General features: G+C 34.8%; 1 protein-coding gene across 2 annotated transcripts in view; it reads right to left on the bottom strand.

Moving 5' to 3' along the window:
* FSTL5 (follistatin like 5) overlaps positions 1 to 14,151 on the bottom strand; it is a 281,074-nt gene that overhangs the window by 251,582 nt on the left and 15,341 nt on the right. For both annotated transcript variants that reach the window (XM_050338164.1, XM_050338163.1), the window contains one exon: positions 4,341 to 4,479. In XM_050338164.1, the coding sequence (XP_050194121.1) occupies positions 4,341 to 4,463 (123 nt within the window). In that variant the 5' untranslated portion in view covers positions 4,464 to 4,479. Of the gene's footprint in view, positions 1 to 4,340; positions 4,480 to 14,151 lie in introns of those variants that run through there.

Genomic DNA, 14,151 nt, shown 5'->3' with positions numbered 1-14,151 from the left:
TCTTAGGCCTATATTTAATCAATTATTGCAGATTTCTGTTAGAAAATTTCCAGAAAAATAAGCCTAATACTTGCAAGTCAGCAGTTCATCTTAGGTACCAGATATTAAAAATTCCACTGTAATGCTAGAGCAGTTCCAACTAATGTATAACAAAATTAGAAAACCTTTTCATTAATGCAGCATATGATAAATTAAAAAGTCTGAAAAAGAATAGTCCGTAATTCCAACGGATCAAGTTAAACACACAAAAAAATACATTTCTACACAGTGAGAAATGGCTGCATATTTAAAGGCTATGAAGAGCAAAGCTGGGAAATCAACAATATCCACAGAACTAGATCCAACTTTTGATTAGTGTCAAAACATGTATATTTCACATAACACCACACTGCTCTGACATTAGCCAAGGAAACACTGCAGTTCATACTCAAAAATTAGGATACATAAAGCATATTCTCTTATAATTTTCTGGACAGTTTTAACAACAACAAAAAAAGGTAATATTGGAGACTGAAAAATAGTGCTTTCAATTACCAATAAAAATGCTGGTTTCTTAGAGGCAGCACAGTTATCTTCTAAGGGAAAAACTGGATGCAGGCCATCGCACACTACAGCACTGAATATTTCTATCAATAATACCAATTTTCCTAGTTATTTCTAACACTGAAGAAGAATATGAACTCTGTACAACTGTGCTATAAGAAATAATTCAGTTATATATTCTATTATATTTAAAATAGCATGAGATATCATCATGTAATTGTTCGGGTATCTGTCCTCATGTTTAACTTATTATAAATAACTTAAAAAACCACCCCAAAAATCTATTGAAACCAGGAACCCACATGATGCCATCTGTAGAGGAGGATAATGATTATCTCAATATTCTGTTACAGGAAAAATGTATGTTCATATTCCCTTTCTGAATGCATCATAGGTACACACAGAAACCCAAAAAGTCATAAAGACACTTACTTAACTGGAAGGTTCTCTAATCTCTAAATTGGATCTTTAGTTAATTTTTCAGAGCTCCCTAAAAAGCCAAGTGTCTTACCTGGAAAAATGTGCTGAGACTTTACAGTGATCTACCTGCACGGCTTTTTTTTCTCTGCAAATCAGGATTCTATGAACCACACAGATCTGAATTGCATCCCAACACAAACTTCCCAAACAACCACTTGGGCTAAATATCTTTATATGAGAACAGTGGATTGCAGATGTGGAGGAATGATGTATAAAGCAGTTAATAAAACCTGATATGTACAGAATCACTTCTGAGTTTGGAAGGGACCCACAAAGACCATCAAGTCCAACTTTTAAGTGCATGGCACACATACAGGGATCAAACCCATGACCTTGGTGTTATTAGCACCATTTTCTAACCAACTGAGTTAAATTGTCTCTACTAATCCCCTGAAACACTTGTCAGCCACCTCAGATTATGACAGGTGGATTATTTGTTGCAAGTAAATGATAAATATCATTCAACAGAGAAGGCTTCAATAACTTTTGAAGGTGGAGAAGGTTTTTGAAAGTTGAGGAGGGAAGTTAAGGGTCAGAACAAAGATAGATTATATCAGTGATTTCCTAAGTAAAATTATTTCAAAAGGTTTTGAACAACCTTGAAACCAAATTTGTGCTAAAAATTTGATATTTGAAACCAAATCTGATATTAAAAAATTAAAAACTCTCCAATTTAATTAATCACATATTTTGGTATCAAGCAATTAAAGCAGTGGATTAAGGAATATTGTATCTTGTTCACTATTATGACATTTATATTTTCTAAAATCAGTTTGTAAATCTCATTTAAAAGATTTTGCAAAAACTTTTTTTTTTTTAATCTTTTGCCAAAGATCTAAAAATCGCTTTTAACCTTTTGAGGTTTCATCAGTAAAACCCCCAACTATTAGGTTGACTACATAAATTGATAAAAAACCTTAGTTATATTTTATTATATGTAATTATTAACTATGTATTATAATGAAACACAGAATCAAAGAATGTTTGAGGTTGCAAAGAACCTCTGGAGGTCACCTTGTCCAACCTCCCGGCTCAACCACGGCCACCTACAACAGGTTGCCTCGGACCACGTCCAGACAGTTTTTAACTATCTGCAGGGATGAAGACTTGACAAGCTCACTGGGCAATCTGTTCCAGTGCTCAGTAACCCTCATAGTAAAATAACGTTTTCTTATGCAGAAAGATTTTCCCTATTTATAAAGTTTTTCCCTTATGAACGCTTTTCGTATGCATTCAGATTATCATATGTACAGGCTAAATACCTACTTGTAATTTCTGTGCATGAGAAGCTGAGTTCGGTCATAATCACTTTTAAAACAACAAAAGTTTTATGATATGGACGTCTGTTCTCAATATGAACAAAATTATTATTTTAAGAGATTATCTAAGTACCAACAGGATTGTTTTACCCTGCATGCTGACATTTGGAGTTGCTCTAGCTGGACTATCATCCAAGTCAGATAAATTCCCCTTTATTAGAGTAAGAGTGATTACTCTTTTTTTTTTTTTTTTAATCTTCACACATATAAACTTGCATACATATTGCTTGATCAAAGCAAATATGACTCTGCTGATATTCATTATCATCTGTTTGTAGTATTCTACTTGCATAACTTAATCTAAGCACTTGATTTATTAAGTGCTTGATTGAAGCAGAAAGTCTTCTTTACCATATTATTTACATGTTTTGAATATGTGTATCTGTGCCAAAGTTGCTTTTTAAAATTGACTTTAGAAAAGTTTTGCATTCCTAGCATTCCTATCTTTTTATACTAACATATACCTAATACCAAAGTATTAACTATACACAGAACTATTTTTTTCATCTAGACATATTGCCTAGGAAAAAAAACCACCATACCTTCTTTGTTTTTCAAAATAAATTTTTATATCAAGTTTTCAATATTTTTCTTTATGTTTTTTACATAAACAACATGTACGTATGATCCCCTGCAGTATTAAACTTGAAATGTTTATGACCACCTATTCCAAGTATTATACAAGCATTATCAGTGGATTAAAGTATTATTAAGAAAAAACAACATATTATTAGTTCCACATACATTCATTAAGGTTAGAGAGCATCTAAATCTCAGAAATGCTGATTATAGCCCATTTACACAATTGTATAATAAAATTTGGAGCCCCTGGTGGTCTAATGGAAAGGCGCCGCACTATCATCGCCGAGACCCGGGTTCGATTCCCGGTCAGGGCCACTCCCGGGCAGGTGGGGCTCGTTAGCCCTTAAAGGCAACCCACCTACGTCCTAAGGACCTCGCTGCCACCGTCCAAGCTCGCTTGGCCCCGGCAGATGAACCTTAGGATTAAAGGGTGGGCTCAGTTCCGCGCACACTGTGTCTCACCTAAAAAATCCAATGCGCAGGCTGGAAGGTGGAAAGACCTTCCCCGGATCTTCGCTCGCGAAGACTGGCCATTATTATTATAATAAAATTTAAATTTTAAACTTTTATCTTCCATCAGTTAGAAAATTTTTTATATTTAATCTACATAGTATACAATTGTCAGTGAATAGGTAAATATTTTACTTGTTTGAGAACTCAGTTATCAGTTCCTCTCCCTTATACACTGAGATAGAATCACACAATTCTGTGTCTTTTTTTCAAACTGAGGACAAAAATAATTATTTTTCACGTTTTATGAAAAGTATTGAGAGATAAAACTAGCTAGATCTTGAAACATTAACCAAAAACTAGCATTTAGAGTTTCTGGTTATAACTTAGACTTTTTTTTGTTGAAGCACACATATTCAGAAAGGCAAAGTTTTTTAGTATCTTTGTTGGCCTTACAGTAGGCCTTAAGGCTCCTCAGATGTTGCTTCCATAACTACTGCTGTATCAAGAAGAACTAAGTTGATCAGATCTATGCTAGTTCTAGGTAGCCCATGGAAATATTACAGCTCTTTTCCTTCCATTCTTCTTTGATGGGCAGTTCCCTTGTTTGCTGCTTGGTCTGAAATTCAGTGAGGACTGGGACAAGTCATTGCCTCTAGCAGATGCTGACAGTTGCTTTAAGACATAGCCTCTCCTGGCTCTCTCTCTCTGAGTTTCTGTTGATACACTTAATCTCTGGTTTGTGAAACTAAAACAGATCTTAGCTCACCCTCTGGGCTTTCAAGTCAAAACATTTCTTGTTTACTCTTTTACTTGTTAAATCAAGTATATATTTTTGCAGGTGTTGTTACTGTAAAAGTCAATTTCTGAAAATTACTCCAAAAAACAAAAGCAAGATAAGGCTGGAGTGTAATTTATCCCTTGACCATTGAACAAAAGCAAGAAGTATTAGAGAATAATCCATACCTTGTGGCGTAATCTTATTAGGGGTTGATAGGGCCTAAAGTCGTATCCTTCCTTGACTGGCCACCCGTCTGCTCCCAGCAAAATGCATCCAAGAAGTAAAACAGTGGACCACCACATAAACATCTTTACAGGTCTGTTTCTGTAAAAATAAAATGTAAGAGTTCAGTGATGTCATATTACTTTGGTATGAGCCATATAATAAAAGTTTACAATACTGATATTCCATTTGTGGACTTGAATAAATATTGTAGATATAGAGCAATCCATCTGGTATAACAGCAAAGAGAAAAAATAGTAGCATTTGGTTGTGTATATCAATGTAATATCAATTTGGTTGTGCTGAACGGAGTGTTTTTTTATCATATGAGAGAGTCGCTGAGGAAACAACCAGGAAAAGCCACAGAAAAAAACAGAACATAATAGAAAAGCAGTAGTGAAAAATGTAAAACATTTTCTCAGATGAAGGAAAAAAAATTACCATCAATCAACTTTTTCTTTCAAACAAAGGCTCTCACAATGCACTGTTCACAACCTTAAAGGCCTATAACAATCATACACATTTATAGATACATATGGCATGAGAGTTTCTTTATGTGGTTCCTAATGGACCTACAAATGTGCATTTTGTCAGCTTTCTTTGAATCTATAAGAAATATGCAATAATCATTACTGATATTCAGCATTTCTGTTGAAACTATAATGTTAAATAGACAACATATAAAATGGATTTTCATCACTTTAAGACACTCCCAAGTCAGTCTGCTTAGTCTATATTGATATGGGACAGAGACAACAACAAAACAGACAACAACTTTCATGCAGGTTGACTTACACTAGTGGTTTTGTTTTTTTCCCTTTTCTGCCTTGCTTTTAGTTCACTTACCCCAACAACATATAAATCTCTGATAAACATAAAGATATACAGGAGTAAGTACAAAACACTCTAAGTGTGCCCTAGGAGCACAGAGTGTGTACAGAATGTTAAAGTCTTGCCTGACATTTTCTTTTCTATGGAAAATCAGCTGAGCACAAAATGTGAACAAATTGGGGATCACTTATTATCCTGTATCATTTACAGTCATGCTCCTGGCAATACTGTTACACAAACCGTGGATTTGATTCCTATCATTCTTCATATCGCAGTAGTTTTCACAGAAAGTCTCTGCCTCTGAAGTTAGAGACTGCATAGAATTAGTTCCTGTGGAGATATTAAAGGTAGTAAATGGACTCTAGTCTCACTCTATTCACAGTCTCAGTAACAGGATCCTACTTAAGTCTGCTGCGCTTCTTCGGGGACTACTCCTTCAAACTTGGTAAAACCTCTTAAAGGTTGCTGTCTGTTTCATTCTCATTCCAGCTGATTTTTTACCAGCCTGCCTTGCTTTCTCACTTGTAACTCAAATCAGAGCTTGACATTTGTACACCATACTACTTTGACTTTTGTTCCACCAAAACCCATCTCATTCTGGGTCTCCCTAGTAATCAAACTTAACATTTTTTCTCATTTATCATTGCTTATTCCAACAGTTTCCACTTCAATTACCTTTTCTTGGTGCTCCAGCTTTTCTAATATATATAGTAGAAGTATCTCTCCTAAGAGAGCTCGCACAGAATATATTAAGCAAAGAATAATTTGAAACACAGAAAACAAGCTCTATTACAGAGAGTTATTTTACATAAATAACTTGAGGCTTGTTCTTCTACACCTGTTCTGTAAGTGGATATTATACAGAAGACAGGAAATAACACAGTTCATATGTTTTCTTGGGTTCCCCTCATACTTCCACCTGTTAATCAGAACTGTTAATCAGATGTTCCAGTGGACCTTTACTATGGGATTATTACAACAAGAAGCTTATGGACTTGAAACACCAAAAAGGCTTATTACAGAACTCTGAGGTTTCAAGTGCATTGTGGTATGGCATTTTCCTTCACTGTTTCTGTGTTAGTTCTCAGTATGACTGTTATTGGAACAATAAGTCCATTAAAGGAAAAAAAAAATAAGAAAAATAAGAATCTTGACTTTTAATCTCAAAGAAAACATCCCTTTATTGGTATTTGTTAAAAAAAAACTTTGAAAATACTTTATTTCTGACTTTCAAGGTCAGAATTCAATTAGTTTCGCACTTGTGCATGCTAAAACTAGCTATGCACAGTTGAAGCTTTGTCCCCTTTATGCACTTGTGGAATATCTCTCCATACAATGAAAGTTTGGTTGGAGAACAGTCATTTCACAGAAGATGGTAAGGGCAGCCACATTCCACCACCCTCCCATCTAAGCTGTACATATTTTAGCCTCATGTGGCAGAAAAGAATAGGGTCCTTATAGTTTTGAAAATTGTTTGACCTTGAAAGGCTTATTCTTTGCACTTGTACAGAAGAAGAGAAAATTATTACATGCTCAGTTTCTGACTTCATTGCCATTACTTGGATGAACACTTAAGACATAAATTTAAAAAGTCAGCTTTTTGGGCATATGCCACCTAAAATCCCCAAATTATACAGGGTGCCTGCAGTTATTATTTGCCTTTTTAGAAATTAAAAAATCCATTTTTTTTCCAAGTACCATAAATCGAATTTATTGCACATCTTTTAAAACTACTAGCAAAACCACAGTTCTCCTTAAAACAGTACTAAGTGTTCATTTTAAGAAAAATTATGATCTGTCCTTAAAGGCTTACACATTAAAGAGTTGAACTAAAGAGCAGGAATAAAAATTACTTTTCAAAGCTTCACTACATCTTCAGATTTTGTTGCTGCACATAGGTGAACAGAAAGAAATAAGATATAAAGTCTATATATTCATGTTACCTAAAATTACTTTCTTCTTTTTTCTTCTTGGAGGTACAGCATAAATAATAAGTAAAGGATTTCTGTACTTTTTTTTTTTTTTTTTTAATATTGTATTATCAATGGATCAAAAATTGTGTTTTTATGCTATGCATTCTAGGGCAAAATGACATATATCTGAGCTCAGTTTTGCAATATGATCTAGAATTTATTTACTCATTAATTATAATCTGGCAGAATTTGATGTTTCAGTGTTTAGATAACATTCTTCTGTATTTTTAACTCCATTAGTTATACATTTGTAAAGCAGTTGCTTTTGTTTTTTTATTATAAGACTATTTTTATCTTCTCTTTCTTTTTAGTTTGTTTCAAGTCCTTCAGGAAATACTGAGTTTTAAGCTGTCAAACTTTCCATATCATTAAACTTTAATATATGAATGACTACAATTACTTCATATGCTTTTATTAAGTGCACAGGATATATTAAGTAGTGTATTTTTCACTAGAACTGAAGTGGGCTTAGGGAATTTCAGGGTCAAACAAATTGATTAATTTAGTTAAATGTTAGAATCAAAACTATGTTTCACAGGAAAATGCTGAAAATAAAAGATTTTAAGCAATATTAATACAGATTTTAATAAATATTTTGAAATATAGGGCTCTTGAGTATAAACAACTTAGTTTTTTGTATTTTTCTGCTATCACTGCTTGGAAAAGTGAAAGAAAGAGTTCTACTTTAATGTCCTAGACAGTATATATACTACACAGAGCTTTGGAAGGGGTGGGGACTTAATCAAAGGTAAAGAAGGCACAATCTCACTTTCCATCTCTCAGGGAAAATGGCACAGACTGAAATTTAGGATCTGAATTAAGCAAATGCACAGCCAGAGAAGACCATGGAGAGACCAGCTTTGAAAGAAATGTTCCAAGAAATAAGCAAGTGTTATTCAATTATGTTTGACAATTTCATTGAAATGCTATTGAACAGATAGTTTTCTTTGTGAGTTTGTCACGTCCCTGAGGCATCACCCTGAAAGCAGTGTAATGAGTTTGGTTTTGCTATGAAAGTTGTGAAATCAGACTGTCAGGCAGATACATTTCTGACCTTCACCATTTTTTCCAGTGATGTGTTTGTTCATGCAACATACTTAAGAAAATATAAGCTCTACCTATTACAATACATCTCCTACATACCTGTAAGGATTTCAAGACAAGACAAGATAATAACTTACAAGTTGATTACTATACTTATGAATAGTCTGCTGCTTCTTCTCAATTCTGAAGTTATTTAAGCTAATTTTAAGGCCTTATGGAAGTAATTCCCATATTTTCACCATTCTAGTGTTTAAAATGTTTATTTTACTTTTCCCGTTTCACCAGGCTCTTAAACAGCTATAAATCAAAATGTACCTTGTTGTTTCCATAAATGTTGCTTCAGTTCTTTATTTGCACTAAGCACTGATGTGATACTATAAACAGAAGAAAATATTGTTTAATAACTACTTATTATTAAATTGGTGGCCAGTGGTGGATGCTTAAAGAAGTAAAGATGCAGGGATAACATAGTATATTCCCTTGAGTCCATTTACTGTCTGAGCTAGAAACTGCAGCTCACCAATTTGTCTAATAGCCAGTGATGGGGACTTAGCTCCTTAAGTTTGTCTCCTTCATTTTTTAATGTATATTTTTTATTTTCGTAACATTACAATGGTGTCAGGAGTGTTGCTTCTTTATATTTATATAACTATGTTTAGAAATCTGATGAATTTATTTGGTTACATTCTTTTTAAACAGATATGAACCCATATCTCTGCATTTTCCTGTTTTCCTTTTTCTTTCTTTTCACATTCCTCATTTATAATACAGCCTACAGGTTAAAATGTAGAGAGAAATAAAAAAAAAATTCCAGCACATCTTTTATTCTATATATGATTTGTCTGTCAATAAACATTGAACTGACATTCTTAAACAACTACTAGCAATATCTCTATATCTTCCGTACTATGAATGCAAACATCTAATTTACAGCTACTCATTGCATGTAAATAATTAGGGTTTGAGGGTTTTTTCCCCTCACTGCATGCAAATATTTAGGGTGCTATGTTTCTTTCGTCATGTGCATTAATTCTCATATTAACAATTACCTTAATGTGCTATTTTAGCATTAAACTGATCTATGTTGTAGGAGTCTTTGGTGTTGTTCTTTGTCAGCCCCAGATTTGTCTTAAAACCTGAGGTGCCAGAGTGGAGGATGTGGGACAGATAATGGTTATTCCTTACTTCTCATTGCACAGCAAGTTCTTCAGCATCAAATTTAGATTTTCCTTTCTGATTCTCAGAAAGCTCTGTCATCTCACTTTTTAGCACATTTCCAGAGCGTTCATGAATCTGATGCACTCTGCAGTTTTCTCGCTATTGACTTCTCTCCATTTCTAAAACTTTGATAAATTATTATCTATGAGAGGATTCTTTTATTCTGTGACAAGTTTGTTCCTTAAAACCCTTTGGTGAGAAGTGTTGCTGGGAGAGCTATACCTTCTGAATTGACAGAAGGAATACCTGAGGGCATCTCACTTGCCTCATTTAGATAAGGAAACTGGAACCCTCAAATATTTTTGAGCAATTTTTTCTTTTAAACAAAGGAAACTACATGAAAATAGAATTCCCACTGTTATTCCTGATGATCAGTTACTCACCCCTGAGTTGGAGACAATTTCTTTGAATTCTTGAGAAAAAGCAATGCAAACCTGTAGTTCCCTTTTCTCTCTGATAGTGCTTTTCATCCTTGCAAGTTCAGTATTTTGTGAAAAACAACCTAAATCCTGGTTCTGACACCTTACTTATGAATATCTAATAATGATTAATATATTTCACAACACCATAGTGAATGCTTCTTCTCAAAGTTATCATGATTTCTAATCTTCTCAGCAGTTGATTGATAATGTAAAAATTGCTCTCTGCCTGACTCTTCTTTGTTGGACTAGGATGGAGGTTGTTACTATGAGAGTTTAGCACTATGTTTCCTGTCCCCATGCTGTAATCTTCATAGAAAAAAATTGAAAAAATATCATATTATACACAACCGGTTCCAAATGTGATAATGTATATTTACACAGTGTATTTAAAAAATCTAATTAATATAAGCTGGCTTAGCCAGAGTTTATATGAAGAGTGAAAATATACACAATTTATGAGAATATCCTATTTTAAAAGGTATCATATTTAAAATTAATACATTTCCCATTTTCAAATACTTTTTTCCAAAATTTCTCAGCTATTATACTCTCTTCTGGGTTAAATGGTGACTAGCCAGGATATTTGGCATTAAGAACAGAAATCTAATTCATTTGAAAACATAACTCTTTCACCCCAATAAACTTATCTGATCAACTTAATGCCTCTACAAAGTATAATAAATTAAATCTTAAATACTAGTTTGATCACTGCATTCTTCCTACCTTTAAAAGAGAAGACACCTCAGATATTAACCTGGCATTATTTAACAGGTCACTTTTAACATATCAAGGAGTAGTACTGTATACTCTCAGGATATGTCAGTCTCTGTCTTTTACATACTACTAATCTCAATTTAAAAACAAAATGACATAAAATTAATTGTCTATTTTGTGTGGATCAGAAAAAGATCATAAGCTCTGTCACCATATTCAATGTTATTAATAGGTTTATAATACAGCTACAGTAATAAATATGAACCATGCTTCATTGCCTTTGACTTTGAGGAATTCATTGCATATAATGATGGATGCAAATAACTGCCCAGGAGAGAACACACTGCTATCATTTCTTAAGATGCCTTTATCTACTCTTATGGTTTCAGGGCAGAAAGGCACCCGCAAACAAAGTATTTTTTTGTCTAAATAGAGATTGTTATATTGCTTTGACTTCAAACAAGTAGAAGTAGTTTTAGCTAAAATCATGTCTTTTCCCATTAGCCTGCCTTTACTGTACCCTAATGCCCTATATCTTCATACAGCCTGTGTCATCAAAAACCTTACGACAGATATCATACTAGAGACAGTATCATTGTCTCTCTATGAATGCAGCTACAACCCACATTAAGCAAAGTTTGTCCTTGTCAAAATGTTACGTGGAAAGCAGATCACAGTGTCGTGATGGCAGCTCTTGCCCCCAGGACTTGCTGACAGCTCTTGAGCACTGCATACCTCATGCTGTCACCCTCCAGTTCTCCTCCAGAAGTGGCAGCCATGCTCTGAACCAGAGTTGTTAGGTCACCTTAACTGCGTACAGCAGGCTTGGGGCTTGCAACAGTGAAGTGCAGCGCTGCCACGGCAGCCAACAGTTCGTGCATCTGTGTACCAATCTGTTCCGTCTCTCAGCTGCTGCTTTATGTGGCTACAGCCACTGACTGCGCAGGCACATGCTCTTCATCCTTCACCCACCAAAAGAGGCTGGCACAGTCATTTTGGAACAGCCAGAGATGCTGCTGACAGCACATGTGCTGGAACACACATGCAGTGAAACGCTTTTTTAAAAAAACCTCATGAAAAGCACTCGCCATGCCAGACGAATCCTGCCTCTGCTGATTGCTGCCCATTTCTCCCTCACTCCTTTTCAGATTTAAACTGCAAAACCATCATACTGCACAAGCAGGAAGTGGAGTGCAGACCCTTGCACTCTTGGTCCTGTTTTACTGCATTTGGTCTTTGTGTAGACATTACAAACTTGTCAGGTGTCTCCAAGGCAAGTACATCAAAGCACCTCCGTGGTGAGCAGCCAGGACAAGGGCCAGGTTTCCCTGCCTTTCACTATTACTCTCTGTCCTCACACCACTTGCACTGCCAGGTGCTGGTGGGTAACAGCAGAAGCCAAGGCAGCAAAGTGTCTGTGAGGGTGATGCAAGCAGGATTCATTTGCCCAGAGCTTTTGTAGAAGAGCTTCTTTGGAACTGGCCCTAGAGGCTTACAGTGACTCACATGAGCCTGTATGCAAGTGGCCTGAGTGCACCAGGGGCATTTGTGAAAGGTCAAAACACCTAAAATGCAGATGGTAGCGAGGATACTTATTAGGTAAAATTTTTGCTGCTAACTTCATGCTCTAATTTAATCTTACCATTTTCTGTACATTATTTATTTATTTATTTAAAGGATGACTCATAGATGCCTTATTGTTAGTGACTCAAGTTTCAATTAATTATGATAAAATGAATAATGAAAATTTCAAACCTTTCTTAACATGTTCTTCTTGTGGTCTCTTAATTTCTTTAATATTACAGAAAGAAGAACAAAATGAAGGTACTGTATTTCACACATCTCAGAGGAACCTTTTTAATGGATCTGTGCTGGATTTATTGATCTATTTTTTTCCTAAGATTTCAATATCAATGTCAGGGTGGTTTTAGCATCATTGATATATGCAAGTGCAAGTTTGTGGAAGTTATACTGTTGGCAAGGTGGTCTCTTTCTTTTCTCACTAAGCAACTTTGTCACAGTTGGTTCCTTAATATCCTAGAAGATTAATGTTTACATCATGGTAGTATCTGAACCAATGGGAATTCAACTGCTTCGTGTTACAAAATCAGAAACAGAAAACCTGCCAGCTTAGAACTCTGGTGATTGGTTGATAATGCTAATATTTTACAAAATTTGTAAATTACCACCTAATATACTATTGTGTAACTGTACCTCGCACATGCTAGAAAAAAAAGTATTTTGGTTTTCAAGCTTTTGATTTTGTCTCCTTAAATAAAATACAATTGGTATTACTTAAACTGAAGAAGAAACAGCATTGTTGACAGTTCTACAGTAAATTGTTGTATATTTTTGAGCAGTTATTCTAGAAAAGGCAGAACGGTCGCTTAAGATACTTCTTCTTTAAACAGGTAAACTGCTAAATTAAAGACTGAAATTCTACATATTTGCTATGATATGTTAAGCTACCACCCTTATGTTATTCAAGGATTCTTATTATGTTCCCTTTTGTTATTCAAGGAAATTCTGGCATTTGGTGAAACAGTAGTTATCAACAAAATCATTGAAACCTTTGTGCTCTTGAACTCCTTGAATGCATGCTAAACCATACATCTATCATTAATTCAAACAGCCATTTTCATCTCTTTCTATGAAGTATTCTGTTTAATGTTATGATTTTATCCCTTTACATCTTTGAAACTCACTGCAGTAACGTACTCTAGCCAACAGACATGGATTCCATCTTTTTCACCCAGTGAAAGATATTTTTCAATAACTCATCTGGGTTAAGTCAACACGCCTGCTCAAGACTACCATGAAAACGGCAAAGACTGGAATGGGTAGGTTTGGGTTTTTAACCTTTAATTGGATTTGAAGTAACAAAAAAATTATAAAGTACTAAAAAGTCCTAAAACAAAAAAAATGTAAAGACAGAAGGTATCTGGGAGCAGGGGAAATAGTGTTTCAGCAGCCTTCAGAGGTTGGAAAGATAACTAGAGTGCATATCAGAGAGAAATGTGATATGGGAAAGCCTATGACGTGCAAGAAACCATGAGTTCCTCAAACACAGAAGGACACACTCTGGTATGACAGAGAGGAGTATACACAACAGTGCAAACACTGATAAGAAATACGAAATTATCAAACTGCAGAGAATAAGGATGCGTATGGATTTTGGTCTAACTGGATTGAAACACAGTTCAATCAGTAGCCAAAAGGACTGATGAATGTTGCAGCTATTTAAATAAACAAGGACTATTTGTAGCTGAGGGCAGTTTGTCCTTATCAGAATTGAACCAAAAATACATTTGCCCTCCAGTACTCTCCCCTAGGGCCCACATTAATATAATTATCTACTGATGAAATCCTGACCTAATTAACAACATGAAAACAACTCTAAAATCCACATGTGATATGTTGGGTCCAGAATTTTACCCTTTTTACAGGATTTAGTGAACACATTCACAAGGATGGAAACAAAACTTTAAAATAACTCTGTTAACTAAAATGAAAGAAATTCCAAGTTGATTGTGATTATCTTTAAAAAAAAAATCTATGTCCATTCATATAGG

The sequence above is a fragment of the Myiozetetes cayanensis genome, unplaced genomic scaffold (assembly GCF_022539395.1).
Source record: "Myiozetetes cayanensis isolate MyiCay16 unplaced genomic scaffold, myiCay2020 scf7, whole genome shotgun sequence".
Classification (NCBI taxonomy): Eukaryota; Metazoa; Chordata; class Aves; order Passeriformes; family Tyrannidae; genus Myiozetetes; species Myiozetetes cayanensis.
This window is presented reverse-complemented; position numbering and strand designations above follow the sequence as displayed.